The sequence below is a fragment of the Mirounga angustirostris genome, unplaced genomic scaffold (genome assembly GCF_029215605.1).
Source record: "Mirounga angustirostris isolate CCGP_5_RB_7025 unplaced genomic scaffold, mMirAng1.0.hap1 SCAF_6, whole genome shotgun sequence".
Taxonomy (NCBI): domain Eukaryota; kingdom Metazoa; phylum Chordata; class Mammalia; order Carnivora; family Phocidae; genus Mirounga; species Mirounga angustirostris.
In genome coordinates this window covers 130,494,837-130,517,456 of record NW_026991714.1, presented here as the reverse complement: position 1 = coordinate 130,517,456, position 22,620 = coordinate 130,494,837, and the positions used below count along the sequence as shown (strand labels likewise).

Here is a 22,620-nt window from a genome sequence, read left to right as displayed (position 1 = left end):
AATCAGATAGTTGCCAGACCCAGACATCAAGACAGACCCACCAAAATTAGCTCTAATTTTTCGCAGGATTTTATTCTACCAAGAAGCTGGCATCTGAATGTGGAATGAGGGAATATTCTGATTTACAAGAAGGGCAAATTTTTCCTGGCAAATCCATTTGCATCGAGTTACTTTAAATAGTTGTTTGTCACTGACAAATCACAGGCAGATGCCCCTTCTTCACCAGGTCCCTGCAGTGCCCACGTGGATGAAATACCCAACTTAATGTAAACCCACGATGTGAGCCACTACAGAATTAACTGGATAAGTTGGGTAATGCCACACAGCCAAGCCAAGGTTCAAACCCACTGATTCCCTCGGGCCCACTCTCTCACCCCAGCCTTAGGCAAATGATGATAACCAACTGAAGAGACATTTGTCAGTCCACATGTAGGTATCCTAAAACCCCAAATGTCAACCTGAGAGGGCATCATCCTCTCCTCAAAGAAGAGCTCACGTCACGCCCCCAGCAGATACTGAAGTCAGTTACTAGACATAAAGATGGTTCAGAGACCGATTATCTAAAACATAGGTAAAAAATGATCTGTGGGGGCACCTGGGTGGCTCAGTTGGTTGAGTGTCTGCCTTCGGCTCGAGTCATGATCCTGGGGTCCTGGGATCAAGTCCCATGTTGGGCTCCCTGCTCCGTGGGGAGCCTGCTTCTCCCTCTGCCTCTGCCCAGCCCCCCCAGTCTCTCATGAATAAATGAATTTAAAAAATCTTTAAAAAAATGATCTGTGAGCTACTCGTCATTACAGTGGTACAGCTGCATTCTTGGAAAGAACAGCTTTACCAAGCTTCCACCCCTTAGCAAAATTCCCTGTGTCTGTAAATGTTCTCAAACCATGAGAACAGTGTTGTGGGGGGTGGGGCGCTGCGCGGATCACACTGTTTCCTCTGCTCCATGTGAGGTCCACCAATGAGCAGATATTAATGGATCCTTGTTCGGGTCCTAAGGAGAGGCCTTAGTATCAGAGGAGACATGCATCTTGCTTTGACACAAACCAGTGGGGACCTGCAGAATGTCATTTGTTCACCCTGTGCCTTAGTTTACCCCCCATGGATTCCATGACTCCGTGACTGTCTGCCAATTATTTTCTTATCAGCAGGTAATAGGCACAACACAATTAGAAGAACATTTGACTAATTCTTACTTCTGAATGTATTCTTTACGCTTCTGAGCTAGGTATTTCTTCTTTAAGTTCATCAGTTCATTGGTAAGTTTCTCGATCTCATATTTATATTCTTGGCTCTGTGATTCATACATATTCAACTCTGAAGACAAAACCTAACAGGACAAATAAAGCAGCATTAGCAGAAGAGACTCAGTGAGACAATATCCTTTCCTGAGATTTTTTTCTAATCTGCTGCCATTTACCTCAGGGAGGCAAGTGATACAAAACCATGCCCAAGTTTAACAGCTAACCCACTCACTTCTGCCAGTTCTCAAGGTCTGCCTCTAGGTAAAAATCTGACTGAGGTCTGCAGACTCCTAATCCAGTGACAAATGTAGTGAAACCTCTGTTTAAAAGAACTCTCAGGCCACATTCAAGCAGGCTCACACATGAATGGTGTAAAGTGTTTCAGGTATATTGTGAGCACAGACAGAAAAACTCCCAGACATACAGTATCAAATTGCATTTAAAGTCTTTTTAAAGAACATTCAGGGAAGTCATCACTAGGGAGAGTGATTCATTCGAAGATTATGGTAAAATTTATTCTGGAATCATCCTGCCACCACCACCACTAAGTAGGCATCCAATTTATGTGTTTTCCTAGGTTGCTGTTCTGTTAAATGTCTGTCACCTCTTTATTGTGCTCTTTGGGACTCTGCACAGGTTCTTTCTTTCTCCCAGCACCACAGTACTCACCTCTGAGAAGCAGGAAGCTGATATGCGCATGGGAGAGTCTAAAGCATGCGTGATAGGAACCCTGATTATCTGCCTCTTCCACTCTGGTGTCCCATAGATGCTACTGGTCTCAGCTGAGCAGGAAGAGTGGGAATTTACTCACCTAAACAGGATGTGTAAAGCATGCCCAAGCTAGGGAACCAGAGGGAAGGAAGGAAGGTTACCATTCTAAGGGGCATGCAACAGACAGATTTGTTTTTCCTCTTGCTCACGATTTTAAAAATTTGCACAAAAGGGGGATCTTTGTCTTCTGAGTATTCATCTGCCTCTGAACACTTTCCCTTAATCGCTCTGAAAACGATTCTGACTATGCTATCATGAGCTAAAGAATAGGACTTTCATGTTGGGAGAAAACCTGCCTTAATAGTTAAACAATTAGGAACAAAGGCTCTGTTTCCAAACAATGAACATAGCATTTCCTAAAAGAGCCCAGATAATGAGGACAAACTGGCAGACCGGCTGAGGGCCACCACCTCTGAACCTCTTCCACCAGGGGTCACATTTCATCAGAGCAAAATTCTGGATTTCCTGAGTTAAAGGGTTAAAATACCAAAAAGCTCCTGTGAGCCATATAATGCAATCTAGTGCTGAGTGTGGCTATCTGACAGTAATGTGAAGACAGACATGTGCTTTTCTCATCTATACCCACTCCTGAGAAAATGAGCTTTTCTTTTGCTTGACATATACAATTGTTTAAAAGGATGAAAATAATCAAAAGATTATGCCTCATGCAAAATTTGAAGTACATCTCAGGATACTCATATGAAATAAACACGGTGAGTGATAAGGTGAAAATCAATGTTCTAATTATACTTCTGTTTCATCTGCCTCTTTTAAAGTAGAAGGATGTGATTTTACAATGTCCTATTTGTGGAAGGATTGGAATTAGACGAGGAGCATGGCATCTATATTACCCCAGGCAGAAAGGCAACGATTATTACCCCCGTTGCGCAGGTAAGTGCCAGAATTCAGCCAGCGTGTGTTACATTCTATGCATGCATGTGTGTGAGACTTCCCTGACATGCCAAGAATATCTAAGTACCTGCTGAGGAGGTAAAGCTCCAGATACAATGGGAACACACACTTTTTGAGAAAACTTTTAAAAGGCACATGTAATAATAAAACATTCCATCTCCCCAGCTGAGGTTCTGAAGTCACTTAGAAGGGAATTTATGCTAACAGAATTCTAGTGATTTTACTTTCCTTTCATAGTGACTGATTTGAGAGATGGTCACGAAGGCAGGCCCTGGGGGCTGGGGACCAACCTGTGCTTTCTGCACATTTATTGCAGGTGGAATGAAATAACAAACACCTGCTTGGGCACAGTGGTCTGCTTCCGGGGATGACGGTGTTAAAATGTTTCCTCTGTTCTTCCCCACCATCCAAGTCCTCTCACTCATCTTGAGATCATCCCTATACACACCACCCCCCAAATTTCCATTCTGGTGCCATCATTCTCTCTCCAACTCTTTCTTTACTTGCTCACCTCCTTCTTTCAGGAAGCAGAGAATCGTGGGGTCTATTAGTCTAGCTGCAGGGGGGGGTGGCTCTGAGATGTGTCCTGTTCCTCCTGGGACTGGAATTCTCAAAAAGCCAACCTCTGCGGCATGTGGCATTGGGAGACCGGCTCCTTGTACCGAGACAGTGGACTTGTCCAGGTCCCTCGCGTGGGGCCAGGAAAAGGCAGAGGCTCCCACTTACTTTCAGCTGCTTGGTCTTCTCCCGCAGCGTGTGGCGGTAGATCTGTAGCTGCTCTGCGGCCTCGGGACCGGGCTGCCGGGCCAGGATGTGCTTTAGTTCCACATACAGTTTCTCTTTTTCCTGGTGGTGAGCAAAACCACAAGGGAGATGAACAGCCCCTCCAAGACAGGGAAAGTGCCTTTACCAGCAAGGTCGGGAGAACTTGGGACCATCCTAAGATACTTCGGAGTGCCTCACTGAACACATTCACCGTAGATTCTATCAAGAGTGCGTCCAGGGGCGCCTGGGTGGCTCAGTGTCCGCTTTTGGCTCAGGTCATGATCCCAGCGTACTGGGATCGAGCCCCGCATCGGCCTCCCTGCTCCACGGGAAGCCTGCTTCTCCCTCTCCCACTCCCCCTGCTTGTGTTCCTGCTCTCGCTATCTCTCTATCAAATAAATAAATAAAATCTTTAAAAAAAAAAAAAAAAGAGTGCGTCCAAACAACCCCGGTCAAGGGCTTAGGATAGGTCCAGCATTTGGATACAAATAATATGACATATGAGGAAGGAAAAGTCTCTCTCTACCTAAACTTATGATCACATGACTGAGAGACAAGGGCAGTGATGGAAGATTTGGACAAGTGTTGTGGCCAGTAAAAGTAGGGAGTGTGGGAGTTTTTGCAAAAATATCATTTGCATTGTTGCTTGAAGAATGAGTAGGAGTTTTTCCCCAAGCAGAGAGAGAAAGGAAAGGTTTTTAGGCCAAGTTTCAGAGTCAGGACACAGGAGAAGTGAGTCTAGTTCAGTAGGTGCCCTGGGCCAAAGGAGGGAGTAGTGGAGAGAAAAGGCTGGGCTCATAGGTAGGTTCCAGGCTTTGTGGTTTGGGAGGAAAGGATGAGCCGTGCTTGGGTTTGTCTTCAGAGGAATAGCTCCAGCGGGAAGGCAGAGAACAGAGTGAGGAGACTGTTCAGGGGACCAGGATAAGCAGAAGATGAAAACAGATGGACCTAAGACAACTAGGATGGAAAGGAGGTAGATATGTGAAGACATTCCTGAGATAGAATCAGTGGGATTTGGGGAAAGATCAGACAAGTGAGGAAGGAAGGAGCAGGACCAAGAAGACTCTAAGGCTTTTAATATGGACACCTTGGGGGCTGGCAGGTGATGGTAATGGAGGCAGGGAGGCTAGGAAAGAAGGGGTGTGGGGAAGGGGGAAGGAACTGTTCCCACATTCTCTTCTGGTTATCAGTGGGGTCTGGATATGTTGAGTTTGAGGTGTTGTGGGATATTGAGAAGAAGAGTTGAAAATGAGGTCCCAAAGTTCGAACAAAAGAGCAAGTTGGAACTGGAGGTGGGTCATGGCTAGAGCCATAAGAATGGCTCCATCAACTAGGGATGGTGTTTGGGGTGGGCCAGAACAACGAGATCTTTAGGAGAGCCAGCATATCAGGGGGAGGCAAAGAAGAAAGACCCAGAGAAAAGGAACAAGGGAAAGTAACTGAATGTCCCCCAACCAGGAAATGGCAGTGTTTACAAAGAGAGGCATGATTTGAGTGGTCAGTGATATCCGATGGGCTAAGAAAAGAAACAGAAGGGGGACTGAAAATGGCCTTGGGGGAGGCCTATTAGGATGACACCACTGACCTTAGAGAGTTTACAATAACATTGGGGGAGCAAAACTCACAGAGGCTGGAAAACAAATCAGAAGTAGGAAGTAAAGAAAGCGAGTCTTTTAAGAAACATGACATGGAAAGAGCAGAGATCTGGAAGTAGTTTGAGAGAACAGGTAAAAAGCCAAGAAAACTAGGATGTATACATTTGTAGAACTAAAAGAAAGGGCTTGCTAGGAATCCACAGCAAATCATAATTTCATAAATGAATTTAACCAACAAACAATATAGAATTCCCATTTGTACCTTAAAGTTTAATTGCTTGTAATGTGTTTTCAGATTCTTGAACTAAAGAAATTACATACAAGGGAAGATTTGTTTCTTAGGCATCTCAGTTCTGGATTCCCATTTCTCTAAACTGCAATAATTTGAACAAACATTGATAAAGACTAGTGTGTCTATTCATTTGTCTCTGTACATATTTATTTCTTTAAAGTAATTATGTTAAAGAAAAAAATATAAGTAAAAGCCCTCTCAATAAATGACACATCCAAGCAAACTGAAACTAATTTTTACCTGGAGCTAAATATTCTTAGCATTGTCATCAAATAATCTGTTTTTGACAGAGAACATGAGAATCATTTTTTAAAAAATCAATAGAAGAAAATTCATTAACTACTACTCATTGTTAGCATTTGTTTTAGATTTTTCTTCCCCATGGCCAAATTATAGAAATTTTATCACAAATAACATGACTCTACTTTCAAAAGAATGTATGTAACTTAAGAATTAGTTGGTTGGAATAAAATTCTGGAGAAACATGTATCAAAAAACAATACTCACATTTAAGAAATAATTCCAGAAATAAGAAATCTAAAAGCCCATGCAAAAGAAGAAAACTTGAACAAATAGAATTACAAAGTGGTGGATTTTCTTTTGTTGTACAACACCTCCCATCACACCTTACAATATAAACTTCCCAGTAAATGGATGTAGCAAGCAATGGGAAAGATGTCAGGAGGTGAGTTTACTTTCTATAGCCACTTAATGCCTGCTCTGTTGGAGAAATAACACTTCTGACAAAGCTTCAAGATTGAATTTGGAGAGGGTAATAAATATGTGGAGAAGCCCATGAAACTGTTTTGTCCATTTCTTTTAGCTCCCTTACTCTCTACCGGAATACAGGTGGACTTGAAAAGTAAAGAACCCCACAAAGACAAGGGGGAAGCAATCTGGTTTGGGATATAATAACGTCTTAAACTGAAAAGATCATCTTACTCCAAGAACCTTCGAATGTTTCCCAGGCGGAACACTTTTCAGCAGCTCTTCGCAGGGAGGAAATAGACACAGAGGAGAGAGGCTAGAAGAAGCAAATATTGCTACCTCACTTCGTAAGTGAGAATCCCAAGGTCAACAGCAATGAATGTGTGTCCCAAAGTCCAAGATGTGACAAGTCAAAAACCCAGTCGTGATATACTCGAGAATCGCTTTTCCCATGCAATGCCCTCTCTGGGGCTTGAAGACCCTGAAAGAACTTGGAGGAAATCGTGCTACATAATTCCTAAAGGCTATATGATACTATCAGTAGAAGAATGGAACCAGAAGGTGAAATCGGGTTGGCAGCCAGGGGGGAGTACGCAGAGTTAAGAGCATGACTCAGCTCCCGGGACCGTGGCCAGCTGAATGGGCTCCACCCACACCCTCTAACAGGATGTGTGATCTTCACATACAGAGTGAACGAGGCCGCCATTTAGCCCATCTTCCCCTACCTCCACTTCCTGGCTTTTTTCCAAGGCTGTAAAAGGAATCAAAATGGATTTATTCTAAAGAATAACTGAGCGACTGAACAGCAAGGACCCACGAGTGTGGAGAAAAGTGAAGAAGCTGAGTGAATTACCATTAAAACTGCTGCAGTATTCAAAGTCAAAAAGTTCTAAGAGTTAAATCACCCAGGCCAAGTGATGCATGTGTGTTCATGGTGGGCAGAGAGAATACTAAATGAAACTTCAGGGACCAAGACAGTGGACATGGGAAGAGCAGAGGGCAAAAAGAGTTGGGTGGTAGTGGCTGAAATGCATTACCAGGCTTCATTGTGCATGAATTTTGGTCTGTGTTTACAAAAGAAAACCTAACTGATAAAACCAAAGTGAAGGCCAGTCAGCATTAACATTCCAGTTGTGTGTATAATACAAATTTATATTTTGGGAGAGCATTCTGGTAATTTAGATAAATATGGAGTGTTTGATGGATTGAAGGTCTTAAGTACGATTGTTTTCCAATGTATTTCTCTCCTAACCCTCTACAAGGGCCAACCAAGCTCTTCAAACATTGTGCAGTGGTGTGTATAATAACCCCATTTAGAGACGAAGCGTGCAATTCTATTATAAAGAGAATCTATCTTATGCAACAGAGAGACTCATTAGGCTGTCCAGCGTATATGGTCTCCATCAGCCAGCAGCAGCAGAACCAGCTGCCTTGTAATACATATCCTGTCCTTCGTTAAGCTGCATTCATTTCTTTTTAAACTAAGTCAATTAATTTGTCACTGGGCTAGAAGCACCAAAAGTCAATGAAACATCATAAGAAAATCATAAATAGGGCGCCTGGTTGGCTCAGTTGGTTGAGCGACTGCCTTCGGCTCAGGTCATGATCCTGGAGTCCCTGGATCGAGTCCCGCATCGGGCTCCCTGCTCAGCGGGGAGTCTGCTTCTCCCTCTGACCTTCCTCCTTCTCATGCTCTCTGTCTCTCATTCTCTCTCTCTCAAATAAATAAATAAAATCTTTAACAAAAAAAAAAAAAAAGAAAATCATAAATAGTTCATTATTTCCCCAACAACAAAAGATTGCATCTTCAGGTTGGCATTTCTTTATTTGTTCAGAGTTTGTTCACAATGCACATCAATATTACTTCGTAGCATGCCGCACTCTCTAAATTACTTTGTGAACAGCTATACTGGAAAAAAGCTAGATTCTTAACATCAGGAGACTAGCTCTCGCTTTGGCTGAGCACGACTTGTAAGCATAAAACATATTATGTCCATCTTCGGAATGATGCTCCCTTGCAGTTGGACAGACTGTCAGACATGGTTATGGATTCTTTGGCTGCAAGAGCCTCTGCTAAGTTATGCTGAATAACAGCATGGCTCATTATTAACATTGGCTGAGTATAGTGGTAAGAAATCAATTACGGTATTAGCTTCAAATAATGCTGTCATTACACGGTGACAGTCTGTAACCCCAGATTGGAAACTCCAGACACGAAGTCACTCAGACTTCAGGTGTTTGTATTTTATCTGACAATAAATTAAAAACCTACATTCTGAACAGTCTATGCAAATCGGAGTCAGTGCTATTCTGGGTACAATTCGGAGGAAGAAATGGAGTTGCTCACAGAATTCCTTTCCCCACCGAGCTACAATTTTATGTTCACTGTCTGTTTATATTCCCTGTCTTTTGCTCTGCATCTTCAACTGAAAACAGAAGGTAGTTCACATTCAACGTGCACCTTAACACCTCTTCTTCCTCAGCTCACCTACTTGAGGCAATAACTGACTAAGAGGAACTAATTTATTCTGTTTTAATCTGAATCTGTGTTTGGCAAATGCCAGTGCATTGATTCTGTTCACCCTGGATTCATCAATTTGCTTGGGCGAGCATTGCAAATAATCGCTTCACCCCGTGAACTAGCTAATTCATGTGAATCAGGCAGCTTGGCTCCTGATCCGAAGTCACATGCTTATCTATACCCACCAGGGCAAAAGCCACTCACTGAGATGCTTGGATACTGTTCACTCCAAAGAAAGAGACACCAGTTTATCTTCACTCTAGCTCACCCAATGGGTTCAAGATGAAGGTGGTTTAAAAAAAAAAATCCCCCAATCACTAGTTCTGGGAGAGCCAACTTCACAGATACACAGAAAATGTTTTTTTCCAAAATGTCAAGATACCACTTATATTACTTCAGTATTTAATCCTTATGAATTCATTCTTTCCAGTTGTAATGATGAGCCTTTAAGGTCAGAACTCTAATGGATCTTTCTATGTGTCCCTCATACCTGCTATTGCATTCTACTCATTCTAGATGCTCAATAATTTTCTTGCTTGCAATTATACTATCAGCAAACTATGCCCATCATATTTTAGTAATACACATCAACAGAGGTGAGATAGATTTGTTAAGAACTTTTACTTTAATTAGACCACTGTAACAACTCCCAGTTAGCAGAGCTTATATAATTCACCTTAATGAGCTGGTTGTTCCTATAAATCATATACATTTGAGTGAAACTTTTTCATCGTGCATATTTTGTATAATTCATGAAAACACTTGATATACAACCTTGATCTCTTAGTGAAATGTTTATAGTGGTTTCTGATAGTGCAAGTGGTTTTCAAATGCCTATTTTAATTCATAAGACTGGCAAGTGCCTTCACATTAATTGGCTCCAAAGCTCTGCTTGTATGTGCGTGTGCATACAGACACCTGACAATCCAAGCTTAACTTTTTTTTTTAAGCAATTCTTTTTTTTTTAAGATTTTATTTTCTTATTTGACAGAGAGAGACAGAGAGAGAGGGAACACAAACAGGGGGAGTGGGAGAGGGAGAAGCAGACTCCCCGCGGAGCAGGGAGCCCGATGTGGGACTCGATCCCAGGACGCTGGGATCACGACCTGAGCCGAAGGCAGACGCTTAACCAACTGAGCCACCCAGGTGTCCCTCAACTTAAGTCTTAAACTAAATAATGTGTGGACTTTTTAAACAGCCTCCTTAAACGCAAGAATTCTAATTGCACACATAACTCTTCTACAATGAAAAAAACGCATTACATTTTTGCCTGTTTGCCTGGTTTTAGTTTGCTTTCCACCTTCCCACCCCCATCCATAATCCTTAACAAAAGACTAAAGCCAAATTTAAAATTTTAAGCTAAACTGCTTCCCTCTTTATATGAAGGCAACTCCAGAGCACTGCCTAATTTATCTAGAAATGCCTCTTTTCGTTAGCAGGAAAATAAATTAGAAACCCTGTAAATATATTACATTTCTATCTAGCTTTAGAAAAGGGAAAATAATGGCTGATACCTTGGGGCTTTCTTGTTTATTAGCTTTATAACGAAAATGTCAGTAACCTGAACTCTGGACCTACCTTGTTTATGATGTCATGAAGTGGTAAAGCCCCCTGGAGAGGCTGAGAGATGCAGGATTTGGGGATGAAACAGAATTACACAGCTGAGTTCCTCAGGAGCAGGAAACTGCTTGGTTACGCAGTGGTTCTTGGCTCTGGATGTGGGTGATTGTTTTATGACGCACAGGAGAAATCTGCACACACTAACCTTCACCATTTTTGTAATAATAGGAAAAATGCTTCTGGTACTTTCTGATATAAACAACACAAACTTTCTTAAGAGATCTCTTTGCAATGGGTTTTATGTTCTCAAATGCAAATATATGTTTGTGAAGTCCTGGGCAGGGTATATAATTGCCTAGATCGGCCTGAACTTCATTACCAAGACTGCTGGCTGGTTTTACCCTTGCACCTTATCCCACAACTTAACGTATGTGAAGAATTTGCACATATTAAGTCGTGATGGTGTTGGCTTTTCTTAAAACCTACAATGAAACAGGTCTAGAAAAATTCAAGTCCACTAAGTTCTTATTTAGTGCCAGCACAACGCATATGATTGTGCTAGTTTCATACAAAGATAAATAAGGTCCAAATTTCAAGGAGCTCACTTTTCAGCAGAAGAAAAACAAATAACTAAGTCATGAAATAAGACAGAGTATTGCCAGGTCCCCAAAGAGGTGCTAGGAGTACTGTGCAGTGTGTGGGTAGGTTCGGAAGTAAAGATGATACTCATTTGGTGGACTGCAGAGAGGGAAATATTTCAGATGGATCTCAATGGGAATAGTAGTCATAGCAATAATATTTGTATTCATGAACTAGAGAGGGGTCTCACTACCAAAGGACAAACTGAATAGACAAAGCCACTCGAAGTCAATCCACTGAAAATGGGATCAATTTTCATAATAAATAGTACAGAAAAAAGTTTGAGTTTTTTCCCTTAAAAAACAGACCTACAATTCATTTTAAGAATTTAATTTTTTGAGTATTTTGTCTTATAATTTTAAAATTTGCACTTTAATTGTAATAATGTACAATTACTGGATCCATTAAAATTATTGGGTTTGGGGGACACCTGGCTGTCTCGTTTGGAAGAGCACCCAACTCTTGATCTCAGAGTTGTGAACTGAAGCCCCACTCTGGGTGTAGAAATTGCTTACATAAATAAACCTAAAAAAATTATTAGGTTTTTTTTTAAGATTTATTTACTTATTTGAGGGGTGGGGAAAAGGGGCAGAGGGAGAGAGAAAGAGAATCCCAAGCAGACTCTGCGCTGAGCATGGAGCCGACACAGGGCTCGATCTCACAACCCTGAGATCACGACCTGAGCCAAAACTGAGTCACATGCTTAACTGACTGTGCCACCAGGCACCCCAGGGCTTTTCTTTTACATAGCTAACTATATTATGGTGCAATTTGACTTCTTTCATATATCTAACTTCTGCAGTACAACAGTTTTTAAATTTTTTATTATGTAATAACCATACAAAAGAATATATAGCATGTATAACTATAAAGCATAATAATAAAATAAATGCTCATGATGAAGCCATCACCCAACTTATGAAATAGAACATCATCAATACCTAGTACCTGTGTATTCCTTTCTCCCTCCCATCCCTGTGCCTACACAACCGCCACCATCAGCCAATGTAAGCACCATCTGAATCCTGTTGTTGTCATTCCCTAGATTTTTCCAAATGGTTTTATCATACATCTATTATTTAATTTTGCTTTGCTTTGAGCTTTATAAAAATACATCCCAGCGTATGTAGTTTCTTTGCCTTGCTTGTTTTACTCAACATAATTGGTAAAAGATTTAATGATGTCATTAAATACATGCTTCTGTGCTTGTATTTAATCTGATATTCTGTTGGGTGAAAATTCCACAATTTACCCATTCTCCTGTCAGTGGGCATTTGGGTTGTTTCCAGGGTTTTGTTTATATCAACAATGTTGCCATGAACATTCTCATGCATGTTCCCTAGTCCCCAATTACAAGTCTTCCCAGCATGTAGACCTAGGAGTGGGATTGCTGCATCTTAAAGAATACAAATGTTCAACTTTGTAAGAGAACGTAAAATGATTTTCCGAAGTGCTATCTAAAAATCCCCACTGATCTGCATCTTTGCCATTGCTTAGTGTCACCAGGCATCCCTAAGCAGAGGACCCAACTAAGCCATACCTAGAGTCCTATCCACTGAAATTATGAAACAATGTGTATTAAGCTGCCAAGTGTGTGGTAATTTATAACAAAGCAAGAGATAACTAATACAGACATCGTAACTTTTGTCCCTCTAGAAATAGTAAAACAGTATCTTAATATGGTCATACATCTTATTTTCCTTTTTATAAAATAAGGTTAAGCAGTTTTTCAAGTTTATTCATCATTTGTGTTTCCTCTTCTGAGAAATGCCTGTTTCACACACATTGTTTTCCTATTTTTTACCATTGTCTTTTTCTTAGTGATTTGTAATTCTTTATAAATTCTGGATAAAGACATATAAAGTTTGTGCCTTACTTTTTTATGACTTCTTTGAGGAGCAGACATTCTTAATGATAATGTAGTAAGATTTATCTATAATTTCTTTGATGGTTAATGCTTTTTGTATTTTAGTTAAGTACTCAGGCCAATTATTTTTAAAAGACTTCCGTTAGCAGAAATATTCAAAGCCTTCATTAATTTCTCTCAAATCTCCTCTTAATCCTTTGATATTTAAAACATTCTGTTTTGAGGTACCTACACTTATAATTGTTTGATTTTCTCTTTTTCTACCAGATGCTGATTTGCCATTGCCTGTGATATGATTCTAGAATTTTTCTAATATCACTTGCATTGTTTCAAGTGATCTGGCATCTTTTACAAAGCTTACAATTGCTTTGCATTGCATTTGCATTTCTTGTTGGCTAATAATAACCCAGACAATCCTACTGAAAAAGAGAGACCAGTGATATCAAGATGGGCAGGAGTTAGTCACATGATGCTGGTAGGGATGTCTGAGTATAGATAACAGTCATATAAATGGCAAGCTCTTTAGTGAACATATTTATGTTATGAAAATATTCACTTTCCTGCACAATCTCAGAATTTGGGTGAACTGGACAAAAAATACTGGAAAAGAATAATAGAAGCAGTCACAGCAGCTCCCATCTATAGAACAGGTACTGTGGATACGCCAGGCATGGTGCTCAGCTCAAATGTGGCATTTCTCTTTGTTTAAGATTTTATTTGTTTATTTGAGAGAGAGAGTGAGAGAGAGAGAGAGCACTAGTGGGAGGGAGGGGCAGAGGGAGAGGGATAAGCAGACCCCCTGCTGAGCATGGGGCTGGATCCCAGAACCCTGAGATCATGACCTCAGCTGAAGGCAGACACTTAACTGACTGAGCCACCCAGGCACCCTTCAAATGTAGCATTTTAATAACTCATCACAACAAACCTGAGAATTGGTTATTATCCCTATTTTCCAGATGAGAAAGTTGAGGCTTGGAAGTGTCAGTGACTTACCTAAATAAAACTAGAAAGTGGCAGAACCAAGAGATTTGAATCTATATAAAATAGAACATTTCAAAGATTGAGATAAACGTATTATACCTATATAGATATATATATTATGTGTATATAAAGATACATAGGTAGATATAGATAGATATGTAAAAATATGTGTATATATATGTATGCATGTGTGTATATATCTCCATCCTTGTTCTTAAGCATTACTCACACTGCTTCCTATAGCATGTGGAAAGTAAAAGAAGGGGAAAAATAAACAAAATTATAAAGGTAAGAAGATGAAAGCATAAAAGCATCCAGCAAGCCTGCAGTATATGCAAGGAAAGTTGCAAGCGACTATCTTACTAGACTAGAAAAGAAGACTGTACATGTCTTGAATGATAGACAGATGAGTTTGTTTTCAAACATTTGAGCTGAGCACCATGCCTGGCGTATCCACAGTACCTGTTCTATAGATGGGAGCTGCTGTGACTGCTTCTATTATTCTTTTCCAGTATTTTCAGGAGGAAACCATGGAGGGTTTCTTGGTGAATAATAGGTTACTAACATTAATATATTATCGTATATTATATACATGTACTACTCTAATAATTTATAAGACACATGTAAAATAGAACATTTTAAAGACTGAGATTAAAATGCACATATATGTAGAAGTTCTGATATTTTCTTCAATAGTCAGTGGATTGTCTTAGGTGCTCTACATTGAAGAACACTGGCCTAAGATAATAGAATTGAGGCCCTACATCAGAAGAGTGGTTGGGGGACAAAACATATAAGGTTAGAAATAGATGTAAGAGCAGGGGGAGATGCAATTTACTTGACTCAGCAACTGGCCGGGGTGGGAGGTGGATGGGGGGGTCAGAAGTGACTCTGGCATTTCAAGCCTCTGGGTGTCTGGACAAGGGGCCATACCATGAACATGCATACCCAAGCCAAGGAAGGAGCTGGTGAGCTCCATTGTAAAGAGTCAGCAGGACATCTTTTTGACAAACTCATATTAAGGAAACTGAGGCTCAGCAAGGCTAAGGAATTTGTCCAAGATCACATACCTACAAATTGCAGATGCAGAGCCAGGATTCTAACCCACGCCAGTATGACTCCAAGCCTGAACCAGCACACTCTTGGCTTCTTCCAACCCGTTATCAAGCACCCCGCCTCCACCATTCTCAGTCACCAGCCAAACCAGAGGGACGGCCAAGGTAGAGAGGAATCAGGAGAGAAAAGAGCAGCTGTGTAACCATACATCAACAATGACAGCTGCATAAAGAAAGTGCCTTACACAATCAAGTTATTAAAACATGCAGTGGGGCCAATGAAAGGCAGCTGAGGGAAATCTTGCTAACTTAGAAAATGCTTTGGAGTAATACATAGTTTTAAAGAAGCCAAATTAAATTTTAAAACAAGAAATACTCTGAAGGAATTACATACTCAAGCTGAAATAACTCCAAGTAATTTGGATTTTGTGACTAAATCCTAAAAAGTTTCCAAGTAATCATAGGACCATGACATCACAGAACGGGCTCAGAGCACAAAGGGCTCTGTCCTGCTCTGCTCCTTCCTGTTTCCTGTGTGCCCATCACACTAAGTCATTCTCCCTCCCTAATCCACCAGATTCTTTTAAGCCTCCTTGCCTTTGCACTGGCCACCCATTCCGCCCTAATGCCCTTCCCCCACTCCCAGCTCTTGTCCAACACCTCTCGGCTTTCAGAATGTTGCTCAAAGTAACTTCTATTGGGGGGCTTTTCCAATTTCCTCAAATTAACTGGGTCTTTGTTGCTATCACAGTGTTGTTAGGGATTTTAATCTTGGGCGGATCTAGTCATAGAGCAGTTCCCACTTTCATGCAGAGGATATGTTCCAAGACCCCCAGTGGATGCCTAAAATTGCAGGTAATACTGAACGCTATACATTCTATGTTTTTTCCCATATATGCCTAGCCATGATAAATTAGGTCCAGTAAGAGATTAAAAACGAAAAAGAACAATTACAACAATATACTGTATAAAAGCTATGCGGATGTGGTCTCTCTCAAAACATCTTATTGTGCTGTCCTCACCTTCCTTGTGATGGTGTGAGATGAGACAAAGTGAGGTGAATGATGTAGGCATTGTGACATAACCTTAGGTTATTATGGACCTTCTGACTATATGTCAGAAAGAGGATCATTAGCTTCTAGACCAAGGTTGACCACAGGTAACTGAAACCACGCAAAGTGAAATTGCAGATAAGGGGAAACTACTATATTCTTCAGTTTATGGTGCATTATCATCACTGGTTCCCCTTTAACTTTATATATAGCATAAATAACACTACAATAAACATTTCAGTGTGGCAGAGTTATGCACAACTGAGTTTTTTTCTCTGATTAATTCCTAATGTAGAATTTCTGAGTCACATTAGAAGGCCTTTGACACATACTACCAAACTCTCTTCTAGAAAGTTGACATCAATGCAGGGGCACCTGGATGGCTCAGTCAGTTGAGCATCCAACTCTCGATTTTGGCTCAGGTCATGATCTCAGGGTTGCGAGACTGAGCCCCGCATCGGGCTCCACACTCAGCATGGAGTCTGCTTGTCCTTCTCCCCCACACCCTCTCCTTCTCTCTCAAATAAGTAAATAAATAAATAAAATCTTAAAAAAAAAAGAGAGAGAGTTGACATCAATGCAAATTCTACCCACAGTATATAGAAGTGTCTATTGCCCCCATGTTCTCACCAGCACTAGGTATCATCATTCTGTTTTTCATCTTTGCCAACTCCATAGGCCAAAAAAAGAGATAATTATTCTTTTAATTTTCATTCTTTTGATTACTAGTAATGTCAATTATATTTTTATATATTTATTAGCCATTTATATTTCTTCCTTTGTGAATTGTTTACATATGACCCCTACCACTGAGGTGGTCATCTTTTTCAAATCAATTTTGCAAAAATTCTTTATATATTAAGGATATTAACCCTTTCTCTGTCATATTTGTGGCAAATATTTTTTTGCCTTTCTATTTTTAAAATATTTTCTTCTGTACTGATGATGTTCTCAACTTTTTATGTAGACAAAACTATCCCTCCTTTCCTTTGTGACTTCTGCCTTTGATAGTATACTTAAAAAGTCTTTGCCCTTTCTCTAGATACATACCCTAGAGACATGCTTATATATGTGTACAAGGAAACTTGTACAGGAATGCCCACTGAAATACTTTTACAGTAGTGAGTTTGGGGAAAAATACCTAAATGTCCATCACTTAAAATATAGGTAAATATAGTAGAAATATACAGAAGGTGCCTGCGTGGCTCAGTCGGTTTGAGCTTCTGCCTTCAGCTCAGGTCATGATCCCAGGTGCTGGTATGGAGCCCCATATTGGGCTCCCTGCTCAGCAGGGCGTCTGCTTCTCCCTCTCCCTCTCCCTCTGCCCACTCATGCTCTCTCTCTCTCTCTCTCACTCACTCTCAAATAAATAAAATGTTAAAAAAAAAAAAAGAAATATACAAAAGAATTATCCACAGTATCTATGTATATCATCATGGATATTTCTCAAAATATAATGTTGAGTGTGGAAAAAGAACACTTGCATAAATGTAAAGTACACCAAGTAGTTCTCTATGTTGTTTGTGATGCATCAATTTGCAGTAAAAGCATAAAAATACACTGAAGGAATACACATCAAATTCCTGATAGTTGTTGCCCCTAGAAAAGTCAGGAAAGAAATAGAACTTCAAGGGGTCCACCCAAACTGAAAGAGCTACTCTATTTTTTTAGTCTAAAACAAATGTGACAAAACATTAATATTCACCATTCTGGATGGGTGGCAGGTTTATTTGTTCTATTATACTTCACTTTTCTGCATTATAATATTTCCCCAAATGAAAAGGGGGGGATTTCCTCCACCTTCCAAGAATATATAGAAATTCATTTTTATTTTATTCTATAACTTTCGTAATATGTCGTAAAATTTAGAGCTCTAACTTAATGAATGAATGAATGAATGAAAATGAATGAGTGAATGAGCAAATAAATGAAAAGAGGAACGAACGAACGAATGAATGAATGATTCTTAATGACTAAGTAATTCTCTGTCACTTCTATGAGTGCCATCATTCGGATTACATAAACATACTCAGCAAATCAGAGAGAATTTAGTAGCCACACTGATATTCAAGTAATCAGGGCCAAAAAGTAGATCTGCACCAGTCAGTATGGAAGCCACTTGCTGTATGTGGCTACCAAGCACTTGAAATGTGGAGAGTCTGAATTGGTATGTGCTCTAAGTGTAAAATACATACCAGATATTATAGACTTAGTACAAAAAAAGAATCTAAAATATCACATTAATAACTTAAAATTCATTTCATGTGAAAATAATAATTTTGGATAAATTCAGTTCAACAATGTATATTATCAAAGTTAACTTCATCTGATTCTTTTTGCCTTGTTACTGTGACAACTAGAAAATTTACAATTACAGATACGGCTTTTTATTTATTTTTTATTGGATAGCGCTAAAATAGAGCAACAGTGTTGCTTTAGATCTAAGATTACAGAAGAAAAAAACATGCCCAGTTTTCACATTTGCCTAATCTGAATGCAAACCAGCCACCTCTTTATATAAATAATGGTATGAAACTAGATGAAAAAGTATGAGGTCATTAGGCTGCACAGCTGACAACTTGGAAAATTAGACCTTACACAAATTGTTCCATAAAGCACTTAATAAAATTTTAGGGAAGTGGAAAATTTTGTATTAAGTTCTGTAATACAAAATAGGTTCATTTCCAAAAGTAGACCATAAGGCGAGAAGGTGACGTGAAATACACCAACCAGAAAGAAATGACATTCTGTTGTCAGTCTCTTCATGTTTCTGTTGCCCCATGGACTACCACGGAATCAGCTCGTGTTACTCAGTGGTCCTGGGGTTACTTTTTTTTTAATGCGGTCTCCTCATGTCTAGACAGTGACGATTCTAGTGTAGCCCTATGACACTAAGATCCAGATGTGGACCAGTCACAGAGAAGTATCATGGTCAAAGAAAGCTACCAAAAAGTAATTTCAGACTAACTTCAGTACTTCGTTGGCATCAATGACTATAAGGGGGTGTATTATCCACATAGATACTTAAACCCCTCCTCTCCCATAACCTGCAACTCCTCTCACATCCTCAGCTCCAAAATTCCTAGGAAAACTTTCATGCGCTGCCCACCTATTCCTTCCTTCATTGTTTTCATGACTATGTATCTCAAAAGCCAGGAGAACGGTTCTGATAAGGGCACACACACACCCCTCCCCCGGAGTGGGAAAGAGAATATATGGAAGTTCCTGTGGGGAAGAGAGCACAAAGCCAGAACCATCTCTAGCAGACAGAAGAGGGAAAAGCTTGGGGGGTTGGGGGGGACACTTTTACATTTGGTGTCCTGTCCAAACCAGCCAAAGCCAGAAGTTCTAAGTCTACGCGTAGGGGAAGGTTCAACATGGGGAGCGCAACTGATTAAAAGATCAGATTTTATAAAACAAAAGTTGAAGGGGAGGGGAAGTGAGCAGAGGTATAAAAATGTACCTTGAGTCTTGTTTTATTGAGGAGGAATTCAAGTGGGATCAGACACTGCAGTATGGAAGGATTTCACAAGTCAGAGAGCATCAGTAATAGTCTACATGAAAGAGGAATTAAGTCTTCAAATAGCTGCCATTTGGAGACATACTGATTTTCAGAAATGACACTTACAAAGGGACGGTAAATAACAAGGAAATTTTTTTATGAATTTGGGAAATAGAGTCAGCTATAGTACAATAGGCCCTGGGGTTTTTTGTTTGTTTGTTTTGGTTTTGGTTTTTTGTTTGGCTTTTATCTGATTGAAATAGGCTACCTGAAATTCCATGGCCAATTTACTATGAATGCCACTAATTCTGGTGGCTGGCTTTAAAATGCCCTAAGCCCACGTTCCACCTCTCTGAATGGAGGCTCCTAGCCCACCATCTCTCTCCCTCCTTCACTCTGCCCTCGCTGGGACCTGTAATCACTCAACCCTCCCACTCGGCTCAGCCCATTAGCCTCCTCCTGGCTTTATGGTTCTGTTTCCCCCACCTCTACCCCAGAGTCAAATACTCCTGAGTGCCCTCCACAACACTGTCAGCCCTCCTCCCCGGCATTCTGTTCCACCCACCAGGCATGTTCCCAGGGCTACCTCTCTCCTGCTGACCATTTCTCAGCTCCCAGGCCACCCAGCACTGTTGGAGGGCAATGCAGAAGGTACTGAGTGGGGCCATTACAAGTTCAAGTTAGGCACATTGATTTGTTCCCTCCCTCCTCTCACTCAGTTTCACTTCTTGTGAACACCCAGATATCATCTGCTCAGCAGCTTCTTCAGACCTCTCTCCTCTGGACCCCGGTTTCACCGTGGTCACACTCACTCTCAGCAGATGACCTGATCCGAACAGACAGAAAGCATCTTAAGGGACCCCAGTCTTCCTCACAGGACACCAGGGCTACAGAAGTTCTCTCTCCCTTCCTGTCCATACCAAGTGAAGAGCTGGAGGCCTTCACCTTCTTTCCTGGTTTGTGTATGTGAATGACATAGGTGGACATCGACCCATGCACAGAAATCCACACGTTCTATAACCCTGCACACACGCAAATACACATGCCTACCCTGAATCTCCTCCTCTCCTTCTGTGCTTCCTCTGTGCTCATGTCTGACATCGACATGAACTTTACCCTGTCTCTAAAATGTTTACCAAGCATTGGAAGAGCACATGTCACTCCATTCCACTTGGGGAGGGGAGCTGCAACAAAAAGGAACAGAAGTCTTGCCTACTTTATTTTATGTCTCTCAGTACCTTGAATCTTTTATAACAAAAACATATTTAAATTATGTGTGTTTAGTGTTTTTCCTCCGGTCTTACAGAGCTGCACATCTTACACCAGTAACCCAAGTCTACTGTCCCCTCTCACCATCTCTTCCCTTCGAGCCCCAGCAGTCAGGCTTCATGCCCAACAACCTCCCAGAACTGGACCCTCAAAGGGCACCAGTGAGTGACTTCCTTGTGGCCACATCCTCCCCTGAGTTCTACCTCTCTTGGCAGATGCCAAAAGTGATAACCTACTCCCTCGAAATTCTCTCCTTCCTTGGCCTCTGTGAGACTGCCCTCCGAGTTCCATTGCAAAATTGGACACATTTCACTGAAAGACCCTGCGAATAGCCAAACAAGCTTCTTTTTCTTCTAAAGTTGAGGGAAGTGACAGGCACTGCAGAATGGGGAGCCTCTAAATGTGTGTATGTGTATCTGTTTATGAAACATCATCCTCTAAAGAGCATACTACACACCTTCACACAGCCACCCTCCCCACTGTCCTCACTCTGGGGAGAAGTCAAAGATGAGAAGGTCACTCTAAAGTTCCCATAACCCTCAGAGCTGCCAAGGGGACCTCCTGTCAGCCACCTTCTACTACAGTCCCACCACATGGGCCATGGGGCGGGGTCCTCCCTTCCTGAGCTGATTCGCTCAGCCTCTCTCCACTCCACCTCTCTCTCTTTCTTCTCTCTTGTGAGGAGAGGGCAAAAACCATGTCCTACCTGACAGGATTTTTTTTTTTAAGATTTATTTACTTATTTAGAGAGGGGGAGTGAGGGATGGGACAGAGGGAGAGGGAAAGAATCTCCAGCAGACTTCCTGCTGAGTGTGGGGCTGGACTCGGGGCTCGATCCAATGGCCCTGAGATCATGACCTGGGCTGAAATCAAGAGTCAGACGTTTAACCGACTGAGCCACCCAGGTGCCCCCTAAAAAGGATTTTCAAAAACAAAGAGGGGTTCAGTGCATGGACAAAAAAATGACAGACATTCTCTGGGGAATTTTATTTTCAGAAATAGAAAAGAATATCTGTGTGTAGAGACAATTAGACAAACCTTTTGAGTGTATGTTAGAAATCAATGAGTGTAAGCATTAAATGAGGTGGTGCAGGTGGGAGCACTGTGCAAAACGTAACTCACTAGACAAATGTTAGATGCTTCCACCATCATCCATCTCGGAGTTGTTGAAGACAAAATTAGACAATATATGTAAAATTGCTTTGTCAACTGGAAAAAGCATTTTAAAATTGTAATTATTATGTGATATTTTGCCTCAGGCTAGATTAAGAGTCAGACCATGGCAATATTGAAGAAAATTAAAATACCTGCTAATTTATTTTATTTTTTTTTTAAGATTTTATTTATTTATTTGAGAGAGAGAATGAGAGAGAGAGAGAGAGCATGAGACAGGGGAGGGTCAGAGGGAGAAGCAGACTCCCCGCCGAGCAGGGAGCCCGATGCGGGACTCGATACGGGGACTCCAGGATCATGACCTGAGCCGAAGGCAGTCGCTTAACCAACTGAGCCACCCAGGCACCCCCTGCTAATTTCTTTTAAATCCACATTCCTGGAGCTGTTTATAAACTGAGAATTCTTATTAATTTCCATTTTCTCATTTCTTTTCAGATGAATTGATTACAATAAACAACAGAGTCAAAGTTCCTGGTGACTGTTTACTAGACCACGGAATTTGGAGTTGAGGCCTGAAAGTCATCTTTTGTGCCCTTTCCATTCCATTTTCTCCTGTGACTCTTTCAGTTTTCTTCATTTCAATCTCCTTGGACATCATAACAGCATGGTTCTACTGCAGTAGCTTCTGGGCCTTCCACTCTGTCTCAGCCTCTCTGATTCCCAATCCATCCTTCCTTCAGCTGCCCAACAACCCAACATCATTTTCATTATTCCAAT

General features: G+C 40.9%; 1 protein-coding gene across 1 annotated transcript in view; it reads right to left on the bottom strand.

The window, feature by feature from the left end:
- CFAP58 (cilia and flagella associated protein 58) overlaps positions 1–22,620 on the bottom strand; it is an 84,410-nt gene that overhangs the window by 2,813 nt on the left and 58,977 nt on the right. Inside the window, exons 15-16 of the mRNA XM_045879212.2 lie at positions 3,651–3,770; positions 1,194–1,327 (exon numbers count right to left, since the gene is read on the bottom strand). Of these exons, the coding sequence (XP_045735168.2) occupies positions 1,194–1,327; positions 3,651–3,770 (254 nt within the window). The remainder of the gene's footprint in view (positions 1–1,193; positions 1,328–3,650; positions 3,771–22,620) is intronic.